Genomic DNA, 18,058 nt, shown 5'->3' on the forward strand with positions numbered 1-18,058 from the left:
GACAAACAGACGGACAGACAGACGTACATGGCTCCTGATCCTGAGCATGAATATATATACTTAATGGGGTCTGCCAAGCGCCTTTTTGCCTGTTACGTACATCCTGCCAAACACATTTTTAAAGAATTTAGAAATAAATCTTAAATTATTAATTAAAACTTTAAACTCTCTCTTTCTGTTGCTCTTTACCGTAGCGCTGCAAGATGAGCTGTTCGATGCGGCGGACACAACAGCATCCGCTGCTGCTGCTGTTGCTGCTGCAGTTCACGATGTTGCTCTGGAGGATTGAGGCATTGCCCACGATACAGCAGCAGGGAGCGCACAGTGGGGCCAACTATGTGCAGCAGCTGGACAAGAGTTTCTTTCAACCAAGAGAGATCGAGCAGACCATCGATGAGGTGCAGAAGATACTGGCCAATGATCCAGCGCTGCCCAGGCTCACTCGGTAAGTGGAAGACGCGGAAAGAAATGTTCAAATAGAGCTGATTAAATCTATTGCAGCGGGGAGATCGAGGAGCTGTATGAGAAGGTCACGCGGGAGGAGTACGAAAAGAGCATCGAGGCGGGCGACATGAGCCGAGCGGACAGCATGCGTGCTCTGATGTTGGTGCTGCCGTTCAACACGGACAACAACACCGAGGAGAATCTGCAGGAGCTGTACACCCGTCCACCCGTTACCCGGGTCATTGATGGCTACACGCCGCCCGATCCCATCAAGTTCCTTACTCCCGATCCCAATGCGGCGCCGCGGAGCACTGTGCCCGGCGGCAATCCCGCTGTGGCAGCCACCACCTATAAGCCCGCCTTTGGCAATCTGCCCAAGCAACTGTACCCGGCACCAACGGCAACCACATATCATCCCCCAGCCCCGGCGCCCGTCATGTACCAGCTGACGCCGTCACTGGGCAAGCCGAGCATGGATTTCCAGCCGGTTACCAAGCTGCCCCAGGCATATGACTATGCCCATGCTCAAGCTGCTCCTGCTGCTGTTCGTCCAGTTGCTCCACAGACCGCGCAGAGATTCAGCTCCCATTATAATGCAAAGAATGCGCAATTCTTGCGCAAACCAAAGCCGGCCCAGGGCACAAAGTCCAGCAGCACCGTCAAGCCCGTGGCGGACATCCTCGAGAGCCTCGGCATTGTGGGTGGAGCCGGCGCTGGTCAGACGAATCACAAGCGCTATGCCATAGATGATTACTATCCGGCGGAGAGTGCACCACAGCCGGTGGTGGCAATGGCGGATTTGCGTGGTGTGCAAGGAGCACGCATTCGTCCAGATGCCTACTCCAATTTCAAGCCATTGAACATTGGCGAGGAACTGCGCGTCAAGCCGGAGGTGGAGGGTTATCTAACGCGCTTTGGCATCGTCAAGAAATCGCCAAAGGCACTGAAGAAATCTCAAGCCGCTCAAGGGGCTGCCACGCCCACGGAGGAGCCAACTGGCGCCCACACGGAGCTATCGACGGCAACGGCCAAGGTGCCCAATATGGAGCTGGCCAAGCTGCTCGAGAATCTGCAGGAACTGGAGCGATTGCAAATGAGGAGTAATCGAGTGCCGAGTACAACCACCTCCACCACCAGCACCAGCACCACCAGCACGACAAGCACAACCACCACACCTGCACCACCCACATCGCTGATCACACATGGCGCACCACTGCTGATTGAGCCGAAGAAGCCGCGACGACGCATTGATCCCAACATTGACATCAACTTTGCCAATGGAGGCAACCACCAGAAGCAGTCGACCTCAATGGATGAGCTGTCCAAGCTGTTGCAGAACCTCCAGGAGCTGGAAAAGCTCAAGATCAATCCGGAGAATGTGCTGAAAGCGACCAGTCCAGGCACACAGGCACTGAGCAATCGCTTCAGCGTGAGCAGCACCACACCAGCGACCAGCACCACCAGAGCCACAACCACCACAGCTGCTCCACTGGCGGTTAGCAATGATGCACGGGATTTGCAGCTTATTCTGCGACAACTGCAGCAGCTGGAGCAGGCGAATGCGGTGCACAAGGTCACCACTAGCACCACTAGCACCACTAGCACCACCAGCACCACAAGGAGACCAAAGCCTAAGCCGCCTGCAGCCAGTCTGAGTCTGAATGGCGCACAATCGAGTCGCTTGGCCGTCGCCGATCTCGCCCAGCTGCAACGACTTCTCAGCGATGACCGCGAGCTGGAGCGACTCTATGAACAGGCGCGCAATAACAAGAAAGTGGCCAAGAGTCCCACCACCAGCAGCACCACCAGCAGCACCACCACAACCACCACAACGACGCCACGACCCACTAAAGCCGCCGCTGCCGTGGATCATGCACAGTTCGAGGCGTTAATCACACGCGTCCAGCAGCTGGAGCAACTGCAGCAGCCCAAATCCACGACACCGGGTTTCAGCACACGCAATGTGGCAGCTAGTGAACGCGGTCCAAGTCTGGGCCTGCCCAGCAACGACTACGCCCAGCTGCAACAGCTGGCCGCAGCCTCGCCAGACTTTGAGCAGTACCATGGCCAAGGCGACGTGGAGATCTCAACGGCGGCAACGACGTCCAAGCAGCGACAACGACCGCGACCGTTGAACAACTTCGAGCGGAGCAATGGTCTGCTGCAGGATGTGCAGCCGCAGGATTATGTGCAGCTGCAGAAGCTGCTCAGCAAGGTGCAGGAATTGGAGCGGGTGCAGCTGCAGGAGACGCGTCCCACAACTGGCCATCAACTGGTCACCGCCGCCTCGGTGCGCACCCAGAACGTGAAGAGCTTGAGCGGCGCACAGATTGTGTATGCCCAGCCAGCGGTGTCCGACCAGGAGATGGATATCAAGCTGGATCTGCCGGTTTACAGGCAACCTGCGCCAATGCTGACCACTCCCATGCCCAGCTCCAGGCTGAGCTCCAGCGAGGAGCTGCGTGAGCTGGCCATGTCACGGCCGGCGCATCCACAGAGCCGACCCGCCGCTGGCCAGGATCAGGACTTTGAGCAGTACCAACAGTTCTTTAGCAGCCTGGAGGACAACGGAGAGCGGCAGAGCTATCAACACATGCAGCCCATCTACAAGACGGTGACGTCAACGCCGAAGCCATCAACAGCTGCTCCCAGCACCACCATGAGGCAATCCGATCTGGCGGAGCTGCAGAAGCTGCTCTACAACACGCAACAATTGCAGAAACTGGGCGTGGCACTGCCCAATGAGCTGTCCCAGCAGCTGGAGAGTCAGCTGCAAACACAACCCACGAGCAGCAGCACCACCAGCAGTACCACCACCCGCACCACTTCGACTAGCACCACGACAACAGCTGCTCCCGTTGCCGTTCCCATTCCCACATCCACTCCCGCTCCCACTCCTCCATCTACAGTCTTTCTCTCACCCTCACCCTCACCCTCACCCTCCCCCTCTCCATCGCATGATTCATCCTCGCCAGCGGTTTTCTCGCTAACCACCAGCAAGCCCGCATCGCCACGCCCACCACGTCCCAGCCCCCATACGACAGAGAGCAGCGTGGAGCTGCCGATCTTCAGTGCCACCAAGATCATTGAGGCTGCCATCAAGCGGGCTGCCAATCGCATTGGCGTCTCCACGGAGCAATCGCCAATGAATCTTGTGCCGGCTGTGGGTTACGGCTTCCGGCGACGCAGTGACGATCAGCTCGATATGGAGGCGGAGGGGGAGCAGGAGGGTGTCATGGATGGTGATCTGATGGCGGAGTTCAGTGAGCTCAACTATCAGCTGGCCAAGCCGGAGCCACAGCCGGAGCCACAGCCGGAGCCACAGCCGGAGCAAGTGCCACCAATGCTGGGTGGTGAGAATCTCGATGAGTTGCAGCGCCTAATCAGCAATCTTCAACAGCTGCAACAGCTCAATGTGAGTCTCGATCTGGTAAGGACACCACAATCCCAGGCAGATGCCATCTATTTGCAATCCCAGCTGCAGGGACAGCAGCTGGACACGAGCAAGTCGCGCAGACAGAGCATTGACAATAGCAGCAGTGATGCCACCACTAGCACCACTACCACTACCACCAGTGCACCACTGGAGACGGAGGATGCCTCCACAACACAGTCGCCCACACGGATTAGCCTGAATCTGGGCTTGAGTGATGCGGATGAGGTCACAAGTGATGCCAGTGATGCCAGCACCACAACTGAGGCCAGCAGCAGCAGCAGCTCAACCACTGAGGAATCACGCAACGGTTCACTGGACGATCTGGCGGATTCGTTTGGACCCGATCCTGTTTCACAGGAGCCGCCGCCGGCCAAAAAGAAGAATGGTTTCTATTTTCTGGCCGATTGGAATTCATTCCTCGAAGTGGGCGATGGCGATGATCAGGTGGTGGTGCGTCTCAGTCCCAAAATTGGAGATCCACGCGACTTTCTGCCCGTCTAACCCATCTGGATGTGTGGACCAATTAGCCAATTAGCAGGCAGTGTGTATATAGATCTTAATTAGCTCCCTCTAAAATTATCCTAATACCCAATCATTGTCATTATGATTTTCATTATGATTTGCATTATCATTATGAATATCATTACGACTATCATTGTCATTTTGATTGTCATTACGATTTTCATTATGATTGGCATTGTCATTATGATTTTCATTATGATTATCATTGATTATAATTATTGATTATCGTTATTGTGTGCGTGTTGTATTTATTGTAGTCACTGGTTTTTTTTTTTTTCTCCGCCGCCGCCTAATGGACCCGATCCCATCCGGGTTACCGGGTCGTAGTCATAAGTTGGGGCCTAAGCCTAATGTGTAAGAGTCAATAACAAAAAAAATAAAAAATAAAAATAATCAGAAAAGAAACAATCGAGTGTGCTTATAAGGAATCAAGAGTTTTATAAACATACAACAATTTTACATAAGGTTTAATAAAGATGTGTACAAAATTTATATGTACATTCAAAATGTGTTTAATTTCGTTTATTTCCGATACCGACTCTCATTAATTATCCCGGCACATTCTTAAACAGTTGGCTAAAGCTTGTTTCGAAAACAAGTCGTTTTTTGAATCCTACGACAAAAAAACAATTGATTGAACATCATATTTGAAACCATACTTATTTTTTTACTTGCGGGATGATAATTATGTGTAGCTTAGACCAGAAAATAATATAGGAACTGGAACCAAAACCAAAACATTACCATCGGGTTCGATATCAGTACATTTTTCCCAAATAAACACTATATTGAGATATAAAAATAAGACCTTTAATTATCCTACCGATCGGATGAAGAATAGCTTGTTAATAAGAACTCACAACTTATTTTTGATCAAAACAGTTTATATATTTATATATATACATCATATATGTATGTATACTAAAGAGAAGACATATTCAACAATAATAACTAATAATTAACGAAACTACATAATGCAAGAAATAGCTAATAAGCTTAAGAAATTTCTAATTTTGATAACATACTTATCAGCAATGAAGCCAAGGCTCAAAGAGTCCAGGGATGACGAGCTCATAGAATACAATACGACGTGCCTGGACTACAGCCAAGGTATAGAGAGCGCCAGGGGATTGCAGAAGGGGCAGACGAAGTGCCAGCAATTGCAACACATCATCATCAGCTTCAGTCTGGAACTGGGCGAAGGGCACAAAGCCCTGGACGCCCCGATAGATGAAGATGCGCACCTGGCAACATCCCTCGACGAAGGCCAACAGCGTCTCGTCGAGCACACGCAGGGCCGTGAGCTGACGTGCCCGTTGATCGGCGGCCAGGGACTGAAAGAGTGTGCCATTGGCATGATGCAGCTGTATGTGGGCAGCTGGAGCGGTTGATGGTGCCACCGAGGGTGCATCAGGAGCGACAATAGTCAGACGGGCATAGAGGAGCCTGCCACGCTGTGCAGGACCCACATGCAAGCGTATTGTTTGCACGGGCTGCCAATTCTGCTGCGCATGTGGCGCTGGCAGGCTCATGGTGTACATGATACTTTCCGCCGGTTGCTGCTCCGGTTGCAGATGCAGTTGCAGTTGACGCAGTCGCTCAATCACGGCATGCAACCGTATCGTGTCATCATCTTCATTCGCATTGGCCAAATTGCTGCCCATGTAGGCCAATTGCAGCACATCGTGCACTGTCTGCTCCAGTTGAAGTAACAGCTCCCCAGCCCGACTATCATTCAGTGCCAGTCGAGCATGCAATGCCCTTAACTCCCCCAGCACTGGCCAAATGAGTTGAGAACTTCTTGCGGCCAAGACGCGTGCCGGACTATTTGGCAATGGTAACGTATCTGTTTGCAGCGCTACAAACATTTCAGATCCAGACTTAATTGCATGTCGTTGAAGCTGATGCATTAACCACAAGAAATCCTCCACAAGATGCTCGTCATCATAGAGATCACTCTCGGGAATGCTCAGTTGTGTGATGTTCACCTCGGTCTGCAAACGAAAACTGAGATGCTCCAACAGTCGCTCTCTCAATGTCTCATATTGCTCCTGGGTGATCGCATGCGAGGCATCGAGATGTGGACGCAATTGGGACTCGATGCTGGGGCGATTTAGATACTTGATGGCATCCTGATAGCTTGGCACACGACGTTGCAACTGTTTTGCCTCATGCTGTTGCTGCAGCTTCTCCAGCGAATTGGCGGGCACACCCAACGGTTCAATCTCAATCTTTGCACTTGTACGCCAGCTCTGTAGATTCTGTAGACTGCTGCATTCCAGTTGCTCCTCGCCCAGCTCGTAGCTGGTCATGAAGCTAAACTGATCGTTATCGCTGTTGCTTTCATTGCGCAACTGCAGCACAACCACATCATCGATGGGACCACTCTCAAAGGATCCCGCATTGGCAAAGTGCGTGCCATTCCAGCGATGGATGCGTGTCCAGCAGCCGAGCTCGTTAAGCAGCAGATAATTGACGCCTTTTACCGGCGACTTAAGCGCAAATACGCGACGCAAATCCGCCTGATCCGTATTCTGTGTCAGTTCAAAGCTGTGTCGCAATTGCTTCACCTGATACGGCAGATGCAGCAGGCCAAAGAGTCTGGCCAGGCGCTTGCACAACTCCTGATGTCGTTCCGCCAATGCTGTCGTCTGGCGACGATAAAGGACATGTGCCGCCTGCTCTGCCTCATGGGGTTGCTTCACACGCAGCCAATAGACGCTCCAATTGCCGGTGATAACCTGCGTTGCTCTCCCCTGTGCCCACAAGCTCTTCTCATACCAGGCATTATAGTCGAAGCCATTGATGCGAAAGCCTGTGCGCAATTCTGGAGCATGCAGCAGATCGAAATATAGCGGCGTCTTAAGATGCAGTTGCTCCTCCCGCAGCGTGGCCACATCACTCAAATTAAGATTGCGATCGCCATTGATAGTTGACGAGTTGGCCCACAAGGAGCCCAGCACATGCACGGACTGCATCACCAGTGGCGTCTCCACATGTTGCACATGTGGTGCATTTACCTGCAAAAAGAATACGAACATTTCAACAGATTACATTACTGGTCGAACTATAAGATAACCCTCACTTATTTTAAATATATCAGGGACCATAACTGTTATAAGGAATATCCAAAAAAGTCACTTTTAATGGTTATTTTAAGACTTTTATTTTATAAATACGAAATAAAAGTTACTTTTATTAAAAAAAAATAAAACTTAAAATTAATCATTATTTTTGATTTTTATTTTATTAGTCTTTAGTAAGTCTTTCAAGTCTTTTTTGATGAATAATTTAAAAGTCTGTAGACTTTTATTTCTGATTTTAAAATTTTAAAAGTCTCAAAAGACTTTTATTTTTGAGGAATAAAATAAAAGTCTTTAAAGACTTTTGTTAAATAAAAAAATTTGAATAAAAGTCTTTGTGAATATCTCCGCTTATAATAAGAAAAAAATTTCAAAACTACACACTTGGCTCTCTTTTATCTATACCAACCATGGAAATATTTTTCCCAATTACATTGTAAAATAAAGTTCTGAAGTAGTTGGAAAAACAGAAAAATATTTTTTGAACCCAAAAAATAATAATAGTATTTGAACTCACGTTTACAAATTCACTAGATTGATGGAAGATAACTAGCTGCCACCTTCTACCGCCAATTTCCCACTATTTTAAATTTAAATATCTTTATTGGATTAAGAGATATGATTATTGCAACAAAAAATTGTGAACTGATCCCGCTTTGCGAAGAAGAGCGTAGTTGGTTAGTAGAGGATAAAGGTTCATAGAATGTCGTAGGTTTTACTGGTGTTGTAATTTTGCAAGTTTTATCTTGAGTGTGAGCGCAGATATCGACAAAGACTTTTATTCAAAAGTTTTCAAATCGTAAAAATCTTTAAAAATTTTTGTTTTATTTATCAAAATAAAAGTCTTCAAAGTCTTTATAGACTTTTATTCAAAAAAAAAATCAAAGACTCTTATGAAAGATTAATAAAATAAAAATCAATAATAATTATTATTCTTAATTTTTTTGATCACAAATAATTATTTAATGTGATTTACAAAATCAAGTCTTTAAATAACCATTAATTTTGATTTTTTTCTTTAATAACTCAAATAAAAGTTTATTAGCTGTTTGCAGAGATATACAAATAACAAAAATTTTGGTAAATTCAAAACCAAAATTGAACTTCTCCTTATGGTTGATTTTTTATGTTCCTATTTTGAACAATAATCATTATTTTCAGTCCCTGAAATATATACTCGTAAAATTTGTAATTGTTTTGACCAAATAAAAAATTCACACATTTGTTACTTTTAACATGTTTAACCCAATCAATCTCAATATTGTTTTACTATAATGCAATAAGAAAATTTAAATACATAAAAAGCAAGAAAAGTTAAAGAACGGATATTTTTTTAAAATTTGGTGTTAAAGTTCAACATCTAAAACTAAAAAAAAGATATATATCTTTAAAATTATAGGAAATGTTTCTTTTTTTCATTTTTCGATGGTATTAGATTTGCAGTGCAAAAATAGATATTTGGGATTTTCAATATATTGGCAATTATATTGAGATATATCTTAAAATGGAAAAAACTAAAGATTGATAAATTAATTTATGTGTAAATTATTAAATCATTCTGAAAGTTATAAAGACCTACTCCGGTTTTCACTTTTTATTGTATCGAATGTAATAAAATGTTTTTTTTTTACTTTGACTTTTCTTTATCGGACCTAATTGCGCCAGCAAAAAGTTGATTCAATCCTTTTACTTAGAGTAACAAAAAAGGGTTTTCAATGAATTTAAAATTGTTGGTACGGGGACGATCAAGAATTTTTTTACTTTATAGCCTAAGCCTTCACATTGTTTTCTACGAGTGACGGTAATAATACACAATGGATGCACAAGGAAACCCACCAGCAAGGTATTGGAGAATTCTTCAAACAGATTGTGTCCATTCACTAGACCCTGGAGCAACACATGTCCATCATCCAGTTGAAGTTCCTGGGCCAACAGCGGATAGATGAGATGTTGCTCCGTATGAAGTGTGACAACGTGCGATAGATTCAAGTGATTCAGCTGCTTCACTTGCAATGCATTGTTGTCCAGGGCGCCGGGCGTAAACGTGACGGGAGCTGCAAGAAAGTTAAGCAGATCTTTAGTGTTATTGGGTGAAGAAATCGAATGACATTCTTACCAGCCGCTTCCCAGTCGCGATCCACGCGAATTGTGTCATAAATCCAATCGGTAACATTGCAGCCATTGATTCGTTCGCCTTGTAAAATGAGTTGATCAACCTGCAGTTGATTCATCTGGACAGGCGCCTCGAAGTGCACAGGCGAGTGCAGTGTTACCTCGTCCTGGCCATCGAGAAAGATGAGCTGCTCCAAAAGCTCCTTCAGCTGGATGCCATTCAGTTCGGTAATGTGGGCGCCACTGTGAATGCTCACGCGACCGGTGAAGATTTTGTGACCCTCCACACGCAATTGAGGCTGCTGTTTGTCAAGCAGATTGGCAAAGAAGTCTTGCAGCGGCTCCAGACTGCGATTTCCCAGATGACCTAGAACCGTGAGATCCTTCAGCTGAAGTGGCGGCAAATGAATCAGTCCACGTTGTACAAACGCATTCAGTTGTGGATGCCAGAGCAAACGTTCCTCCAGCTGGTTAACCGCTTGGCTGTTCAGTTCGCCATCCAGCTGCACATTTGCCACATGAAGTTGCCCAGCCAAGTGTAGATTGCCGGAAAAGCTTAGAGGTTGCCGTTTGTTGGCCAATTGGTTAAAGGGCACACCATTTAGTGCCTCCAGTCGGAGACTGTCCCGGACAATAACATGCCCTACAAAGTTCTTGGTGCCCATAATCAAGAGCTCCTTCGCATTCAGCTGATCAGATCGAAAGATAATATCCTCGAGCAGTTCAGGCAACAGACGTTGGTTGTAACTGCCCTGGAGGACAAGATCGCTGGCAAAGATTGGCGGCTGTTGGAAGCGCCAACGTGTGCGCAACTCGTTAGGCTGATCCAGCCAGACAACTTCACGCTGCAGCTGATCGAGATTGCGTCCATTGAGTTTACCCTCCACCTGCACCGCACCACTGATCGCAATCTGTTCCACCTGCAGCTGGCCATGGAGTATGAGTAATGGCAGCACATCCAACTGTTGCAGGAAACTCAACAATTGATCGGCGTCGAGTCCCTGCAACTTTGTCGCCTCCACGCCCATTGGAAGGATGAGTTCTTGCACCTGGACATGATCTGATTGCCTGGATACGCTCAACAGCTCGTCAAGAGGACGACCATTGAGCCGACCCGCACCCGTCACATTAAATGCGACGTCCAGTTGATCAGCCTGGAGGCTTTTGAAACTCGCCTGGCTGAGATGTAGAGGCTCCTGAAGTGTCTGGTAACCGGAGAGCGGAACATCGTTGAGGATGCGTGTAATCTGCAGCTGTGGCAACTCCAGATCGTTGACAAACTGAAGTCGCGTACTTGGCGCCATCAACGGTGCATCCACGTGCAGAGATTGATCGAATAGCTCCTGCAGGTGGACGCCATCAAAGGCTCCGTTTAGTTGCAGCCGATGGAAGTAGACATAACCATCCAAGCTATTCACATTGTGGAGTGTCTGATTCGTGTGCTTGGTCACAAACTGCTCGATGGGAATGCCACTCAACTTGCCATCCATGACATGTGCATCCACTGGCAACGTCAGCTGCTGCACGTGTTTCATTCCAGCTATCAACAGCTCCTCATTGCCATCAAGAGATCGCTGAGCGAGATCCCCCAACAATGAATCATAAGTGTTCGCATCCAACAGTCCGTGGACCTGCAAAGGTCCATTTACAACCAGGTGAGCAAAGTGGCACGCTGCATGAATGTGATGTGCTTCCAAAAGTGTGGGATTCAGCGGCGCCTCCTCGAACTTACGTCCCTGCGCAGTTCCATTCAGCTGCAATAAAGCAATCGCAATGTTTGTAGTTTTTTAATTAAGGACTGTAATCAATGTAAGTTTTATTCCAAGAACTACTTACTATAGAAAAAGCTAAGACTGGTAAAAATTTAAAAATATATTGTTTACTAGACTGTAGGATACCCAGAGCCCAGGCACTTAGATACTTGGCAGAGTGCTGTATTAAATTAACGACTTCTTGTTCTGATGGCAGCTATATGATATAGTAAGCCGATTTAAATCAATTTCGGTAAGGCTATTTGATATAAGACCAACTTAAATGTACACTCAGCAAAATATGCCATCCAAAAACTAGGTACGACCGTACTTGAATTTATACCGTTTCGATCTTAAAATTTTAAGATTGATGTGTACTAAAAATCTTGAATTAGGTATAAATCGATCTAAAATTTAGAATTCTGACTTCACATTCCTATGGCAGCTATCCGAAACAGTAGTCCGATCTTATCCAAACTTAGTGAGAATATATAGGACCATGGCAAATATATAATCCGTGAGTCTCGTGAAGATACCTCAGGAAACAACTGAGTTATTTGTACTAAACTACTTTAAGATTTTTTTGTACTTAAAATAGTTTTTTTCAAGATTGAAAGGTAGTTAAAAATAAGATCGTTTCATACTAAAAACAAGTACGTTCTCAACTGACGTTAAGGTTGGATCGCTGGTAAAATCAGCACCTATTTAGAAAGTCCGCTAACCAAGAAAATACACCATTATAAAATGGTATTTTATTTTGGTATTTTCCTTAAATTTAGTACACATACTAGTGAATGTTTTAAGATTAAAATTAATTAATTATGACAATGTTTTGTACTAGAAACAAGTACATTTCGGGATTAGTTCAAGATTTATGTGTAGTTAAAGTAGTATGTTTTCAATATTTTCAGACCTGAATTAAACCCAAAGTGTACTTAAAATATCCCCGAAAAATCTTATTTTAAGATTTCCGTACTTGCGAAAACCGAACTTGAAATAAGATTTTTGTTCTCAACTTTAGAAATTCCGAACTTAGACAGCTTGTGAGACCGTTTGTACTTGAAAATGGCCTGTTTAAGTACGGAAATCTTGATTTTTTTCTGAGTGTATATTCTATCAGTTTGGTTACGATATCTTACAAAACAAAGTTTATCATAATAAAACTTGATTTTCGACCAATAGGTCCTATGCCATATATATGGCATAGTGGACAGATTTAAACCAAGTTCGGTCAGGATGTATAAAACCAAGGTAAATACATACTGTATAACGATATTTCAAAAAAAAAAATTTTTTTTTGTACTAAAACTTGATTTTCGACCAATCGGTCCTATGACACCTATATGATATAGGGACCACTATTATTATTGGTTCCAAAAAAAAAAAAATTTCCACAGTCCCGGTTTAGTTTGACAACTCACCTGCAGCTCCTCGGACACTTCCAGCTGCGTGAATGTAACCAAACCTGGCCAATCCTGAGCATCGCTCAACGTAATGGCATCCAAGGGATCGCGTCCATTGATGGTGCCAGCAGTGTCCACATCGTTGACAGCTGAAACAAATAGGGGGACATGGGACAGAGGGATTAAGCTCGGACCAGGTCAAACCAAATTGAGGCACTTACTCAGCGTCTGAGTAAATTGTTTCGGGGCACGCACAATGCTCGTGGAGCTGCTTTGGGACCAGAGATAATCCTCAGGAAAGCTAAGCTCATTAAGCGCACTCAAATGCAGCGAGTCCTCAAAGACTACAGCCTGAAAGTAAGACGAGTTTCAATTAGAGAAATCACAAGAAATTATTTTAGTCAAGTTTAGTTTAGTTATTAATTTTGCTTAAATATATTGAAATAACAATAAGGGTTTTCATACAAAACTAATAAAAAAAAATACTTTATATAGCAGCTATATCGCATACTGGGCAAATATTCTCTAAATCTGGTCAGTATGTCTAAAATATCATTTAAAATCGAGCTTGTAAGGTTGCTTTGAGATATGTATTACAAAGAATTAAAAGTGAAAACTTGAGATTTAAAATTTTTTACTTTAAGGGCCGGTTTTATAACTATATCAGAGATATTTTTACGTAAAATGTATATCATATATGAAAAAATCGGCCCTAAAAATTCCTTTGCAAACCAATATCTAGATTTAACCTTGTTTTTTAGCCAAATCAATTAAATTTAAATGTAGAATGGACTTAAAGCCCCAACCATGAACAAAACCATTGAGCAAAAAAATAAAAACTAAGGAATTATCTTTATTTTATATGTTATAAAAAAAAACTTAAGGAATAATCATTATTTTATGAGTTTTATATTTTTCCTCAAAAATAATGATTATTCCTTGATTAATCATTATTTCGTAAGTATAATAATAAAAATCGTAAATTTGGGTATCATGGTTAAATTGCATAGATTACCCTTAAAGAAAAATATTTCTATACTTCACGCTCTTTTTAAGTTACTATAAGTGAATGATTTTTCAGTTTAAAAAAAAAAAAAACAAAATAATTAAAGGAAACAAATAAGTTTTCATATCAAATATCTTAAGAAACAAGCTATTCACTTTGATTTTGGATCAGTCCAGTCAGCTGCAATGATAGCTATTTGATGTAATAATCCGAACCGCACGTAAGATTTTATAATTAATAGTAACAGAGGGACAGATGGAATATTTTAACCGACTTAAGAACATATATACCGACCAGGAGTTAATATACTTTGTGGGAGGGGAGTTGGGGTATATTGAGATGCGAGATGTGAAACAACTTACACCTTGCACCTGCAGCTGAGACAACTGCAGAGCCTTGTAGCGCCAGATCACCTCTTGTTGGAATACATCCCAGCTGAGTCCATTGATATAATCACAAGTCAGATCTCCAGATACTTTCAGTTGCTCTCGCGTGCTTGAGGGCAGAGATTCGGGTGGCTCGGTTAATTGAGGCTGCAGCAGCTCCAATTGTTGCACGTTGATCGAGCCATTGAACTGCAGTGTGGCATTCTGTATGTAGAAGGGCACATGGTTCAATTTCTGGACGAGCAGCTCCTGCACTTCAACCACATCAAAGTCCAGCTGCTCGTAGTCGTAAAAGAAGAGCGGAGATTGACGCCTGCTACGTCCGTGCAAGTCCAGCAGCTGTTGCCTCAAGAGGCGAATCTGTTGCAACAGCTGCAACAGATCTGTGCCAGCATCTGCCGTTGTCCAAGGCACCTCGTTCACATAGAGTGCTCCAACGATGGCGCCTTCGCTGATGAGCAGCGGTGTATTTATCACCTCGTATTGGATTACCTCCAGCTCTGTATCTGGATCTGGATCTGAAGCATGAATCAGCTGCTGGGCATGCTGCAGCACCTTGTCCTGCTCTGCGACCCAGTTGCGCATAAATTCCTGAATCTCCTGTATGTCATGCAATTCCGAGTTGCGCGGCAACAGCTCCGTGTGCAGCCGAAAGAGTCCCGAGGGCGCTGCCTGTTGCGGCACGAGCAGTAGCGGTGGTTGCACCTGACGCAACAATGCCGCTCCAGCCATGCCCCTGTCCCGCAGCTCGTCCAGCATGCAGCCGGCACCATAGCGGATCAGGGAGCCCAGCTCACAGGGCGGCGGCAAACTGGCCTCGAAGGCCTCTCCATTCCACACCAGCACCTCCAACTGGACCAATGTATGGGTATCAAAGTAAATTCGATGCTGCACTAGCAGCAACAGATCATCTCGATAGCTGCGCACTGGCACGGGCAGAAATAGCTCCACGAGACCAAAGTTCTGGCCGAGCACCGTCTTGGGCAGCAGCTGGCCCTGCACATAGGCGAGTATCTGTGGACGTTGACCGCCCAGGGCCAGATAACTGCGTCCGCCCATTTGAAAGGCAGCAATGTCAGCGATTTGTGGTGCATCCAGATGCTGACGTATCTGCAGCTGCAATCCCGCCTCCTGCGCCAGATCATGCATGTTGTGGGCATAGATGATGGCCTCGTTGCTCTGACCAACGGCCAGAAGGAGATCCCGGCCAGTGTCCAGCACAGCGATGGCCGTAATCTCCTCCTCCAGCTGCAGACGCTGTACAATCCAGAACTCCAAGGCATCCACATGATGGGCATAGATGCTAAGCGTCTGATTGGACACCACAACTAGATACTCGCGATTCTCCACCACGAATGGCAGCATCTTGGTAATATTGCCAATTGGCCACTGCCAGAATTGGTTTAGGCCAACACCCGCTTCGAGGCGATACCAGATCAGCTGCTGATCCACAGAGAGCAGCACCAAGCCCTTCTGTAGCTGCATCCTTGGATTCCAGCGCTCGAAGCTGATCATGGTTATGATGTTCTCCGGAATTGGCAATGTCTGGATTTTTTCATAGGTGGGAAACGTGTCAGATGCAATGGGAGCTTGTTGCTCCAGCAACAGCAACTCCTGATGGCGTTGACCCACAAAATAGGTTGTGGCATTCTGTTGCAGGTGCAACCAGTGGGAGACATCCTCGCCTAGAGTGAACTGCAGATTCTCCTCGATGCGACTGAGTACAAGCATTTCACGAGTGCGTCTCTTGGACAGCTCCAGTTGCTGCAGCTGGGCCAGATCGATGTCCAGCGGTGCTGCATCCACAACATTTGCCGCATCTTCCAGACTGCTGCCCAGCATCTCATCACGGGCACTGCCAACGACAGATTGTCCGGCTCCGGATTCGGGACCCGCTCCCGGAGTGTCACCTGTTTTCGCCTTGATTGCCGCCTCCAATTGACGCACTTGCTCCGTGTGTCCTTGACGGGCTACCGCCTCATTGATCTCGCTGCGCAGCGCTTTTGCCGCTTGCAGCGCAGCTGAATTCACAATGACCTTGGGTGCAGGCGCACTGGCTGTGACCTTGTGACCCTGCTTGGTCCAGGCTGGCTGTACGATCACGCCCTCCCCCTCCGCCTCCTGCAGTGAATCAGTTGAATCAGTTAAATTTGAATTAAAGTCGAATTTCCTCTCTTCTTACCTCGCCTGCCTCAAATGCTTCGTTCAATTCGCCGCGTATCTTTTCAATCGCCGCAAGTTGCTTCGCTGAGGGGGTGGGGGTGGGGGAGTTTGTTGCACCTCTGCTGCCGTTGCATGCCCCAAACAGCAGCAGCAGCAGGCTCAGCAATAAATTCATTTTATTCACTTCCGCTTTAGCTTTTTATGCTAATTCAATTAAGCACAACAAACAATTAATTACAATTTTAACAAGCAACACGTGAACACAGTTTTTTTTTATATTTACAAAATTTACCGTTTCTTTTATTGCAGCGCTGCCAGCGCGTTCGTCATCAACAGATCTGGCAGCACTTGTTATAATTCTATATTAAATTCACTATTATTTATTTTTTACATTGATTTAAGCGCTTTTACTTAAAAATTCACAAATTTTTGTTTAAGAGTTATATGTTGTTTATAAACTGAGTAAAGCAGTTGAGACAAGGCCTAAAAGGCTACTTTGTTGTTAGTGGTTCTGCAAGGCTTAGCTTGGACACGAACCCACAAATGATCGACGAATAGCAAAGTGTGCTACAGCCTGTAGGACACCAGTACAAGACTTGTAACGTTTATTTAAACGCAGCATAAAAAATTTTTAAGTACATTTATCATATTAAAAGTACGCTATTTAACTTACACTTTATTATTCTAAATATACATAAGAAGGGGCGGTTAATTAACTTATTGTTAAATTCTAGATTTCAAAATTTGTGAATCTAGAAGTACAGAATTTTTTGATTTACAAAATAGAATTTAAAAAAATATACAGGCGGTTGAATGATTCTTTTGGATCAAGTTTTGATTGAGATTGCGGCACGTCATGTCCATGACTGTTTTGACATCAACGTACGAATTATTTGATAACGTAGGGGGTGGTAAGGGAGGCAATTTGTTCAGAAGATGGGGCGTAAAGAGCAACCGATTGCTGCTATCAACTCAAAGATCTCTCACTCACACACGCACACACACAAAGTTCGTGTGAGCTGGTGAGAGTTATGTGAATATGTATTTGCAGCAAAGGTAGACAGCCGGTTGCGCATACGCTCTCTCTCTCTCTCTCTCCCTCTTTCACATTGAATGGCGCTCTCTCGAGTTTGTTCATTGGCTCTCTCACTCTCCCGCTCTCTCTTTCTTTGCCAACAAGTTTGGGCAAAACGGAGCAACGAGCGTTGACACAGGCCGCTCGTTAGGTTAGTTCTTCAACGGAATTCAGCGTTTTTCGACGTTTGTTCTTGTTGCACGCACGCACGCACACATAGACAGACAGACAGACAGACGAAAGAGAGCAACCACCAAGCAACAGCAACAGAAACAGGCAAGCAACCGCCAAACGAAACCAAACAGACACAAATTTTACTTCTTTGCGATATATATTATTTTTTGTTGTGCTTCGTTACAAAAAGTGAAATTGAGAATAAAAACTGATGCAAATTCTAAAAAATTTATATGTATAAATTATATGTTTATATAATCATAATAATAATTGTTGTTGTTGTCGTTGCTTCATCGACCTTTGCGAACTTATCGTCGTAACAGCGGCAGCAATAAAAGCAACAGCAGCAACAACAGCTAAAAATAATTAAACAGCGCATGTTTTACCGAGTGTGCGAATATATGTATATATATATGTGTGTGTGTGTGTGTGGTCTTTGCATCGGTTCAAGTTAAAAGCCCAGCACATTAATTGCCCCAGCGGCGTCTACTCGTAATTGTCAA

General features: G+C 45.1%; 2 protein-coding genes across 2 annotated transcripts; one reads left to right on the forward strand and one right to left on the reverse strand.

Moving 5' to 3' along the window:
- The first annotated feature begins 238 nt into the window (after window positions 1-238).
- Window positions 239-4,503, forward strand: LOC117788782 (mucin-5AC). The gene is made up of 3 exons (XM_034627652.1): window positions 239-445; window positions 502-3,278; window positions 3,381-4,503. Exons 1-3 carry the CDS (start codon window positions 270-272, stop codon window positions 4,379-4,381), a joined length of 3,954 nt encoding a protein of 1,317 aa, XP_034483543.1. The 5' UTR covers window positions 239-269; the 3' UTR covers window positions 4,382-4,503.
- Window positions 4,504-5,292: 789 nt separating this feature from the next.
- LOC117793982 lies at window positions 5,293-16,481 on the reverse strand. The gene is made up of 7 exons (XM_034634446.1): window positions 16,326-16,481; window positions 14,120-16,264; window positions 12,973-13,102; window positions 12,770-12,900; window positions 9,602-11,351; window positions 9,322-9,539; window positions 5,293-7,422 (listed from the first exon to the last, which is right to left on the reverse strand). The coding sequence occupies exons 1-7, from the start codon at window positions 16,479-16,481 to the stop codon at window positions 5,431-5,433; spliced, it is 6,522 nt and encodes a 2,173-aa protein (XP_034490337.1). The 3' UTR covers window positions 5,293-5,430.
- Window positions 16,482-18,058: the final 1,577 nt, after the last annotated feature.

This window comes from Drosophila innubila, chromosome X (genome assembly GCF_004354385.1).
Source record: "Drosophila innubila isolate TH190305 chromosome X, UK_Dinn_1.0, whole genome shotgun sequence".
In the NCBI taxonomy this organism is placed as follows: Eukaryota; Metazoa; Arthropoda; class Insecta; order Diptera; family Drosophilidae; genus Drosophila; species Drosophila innubila.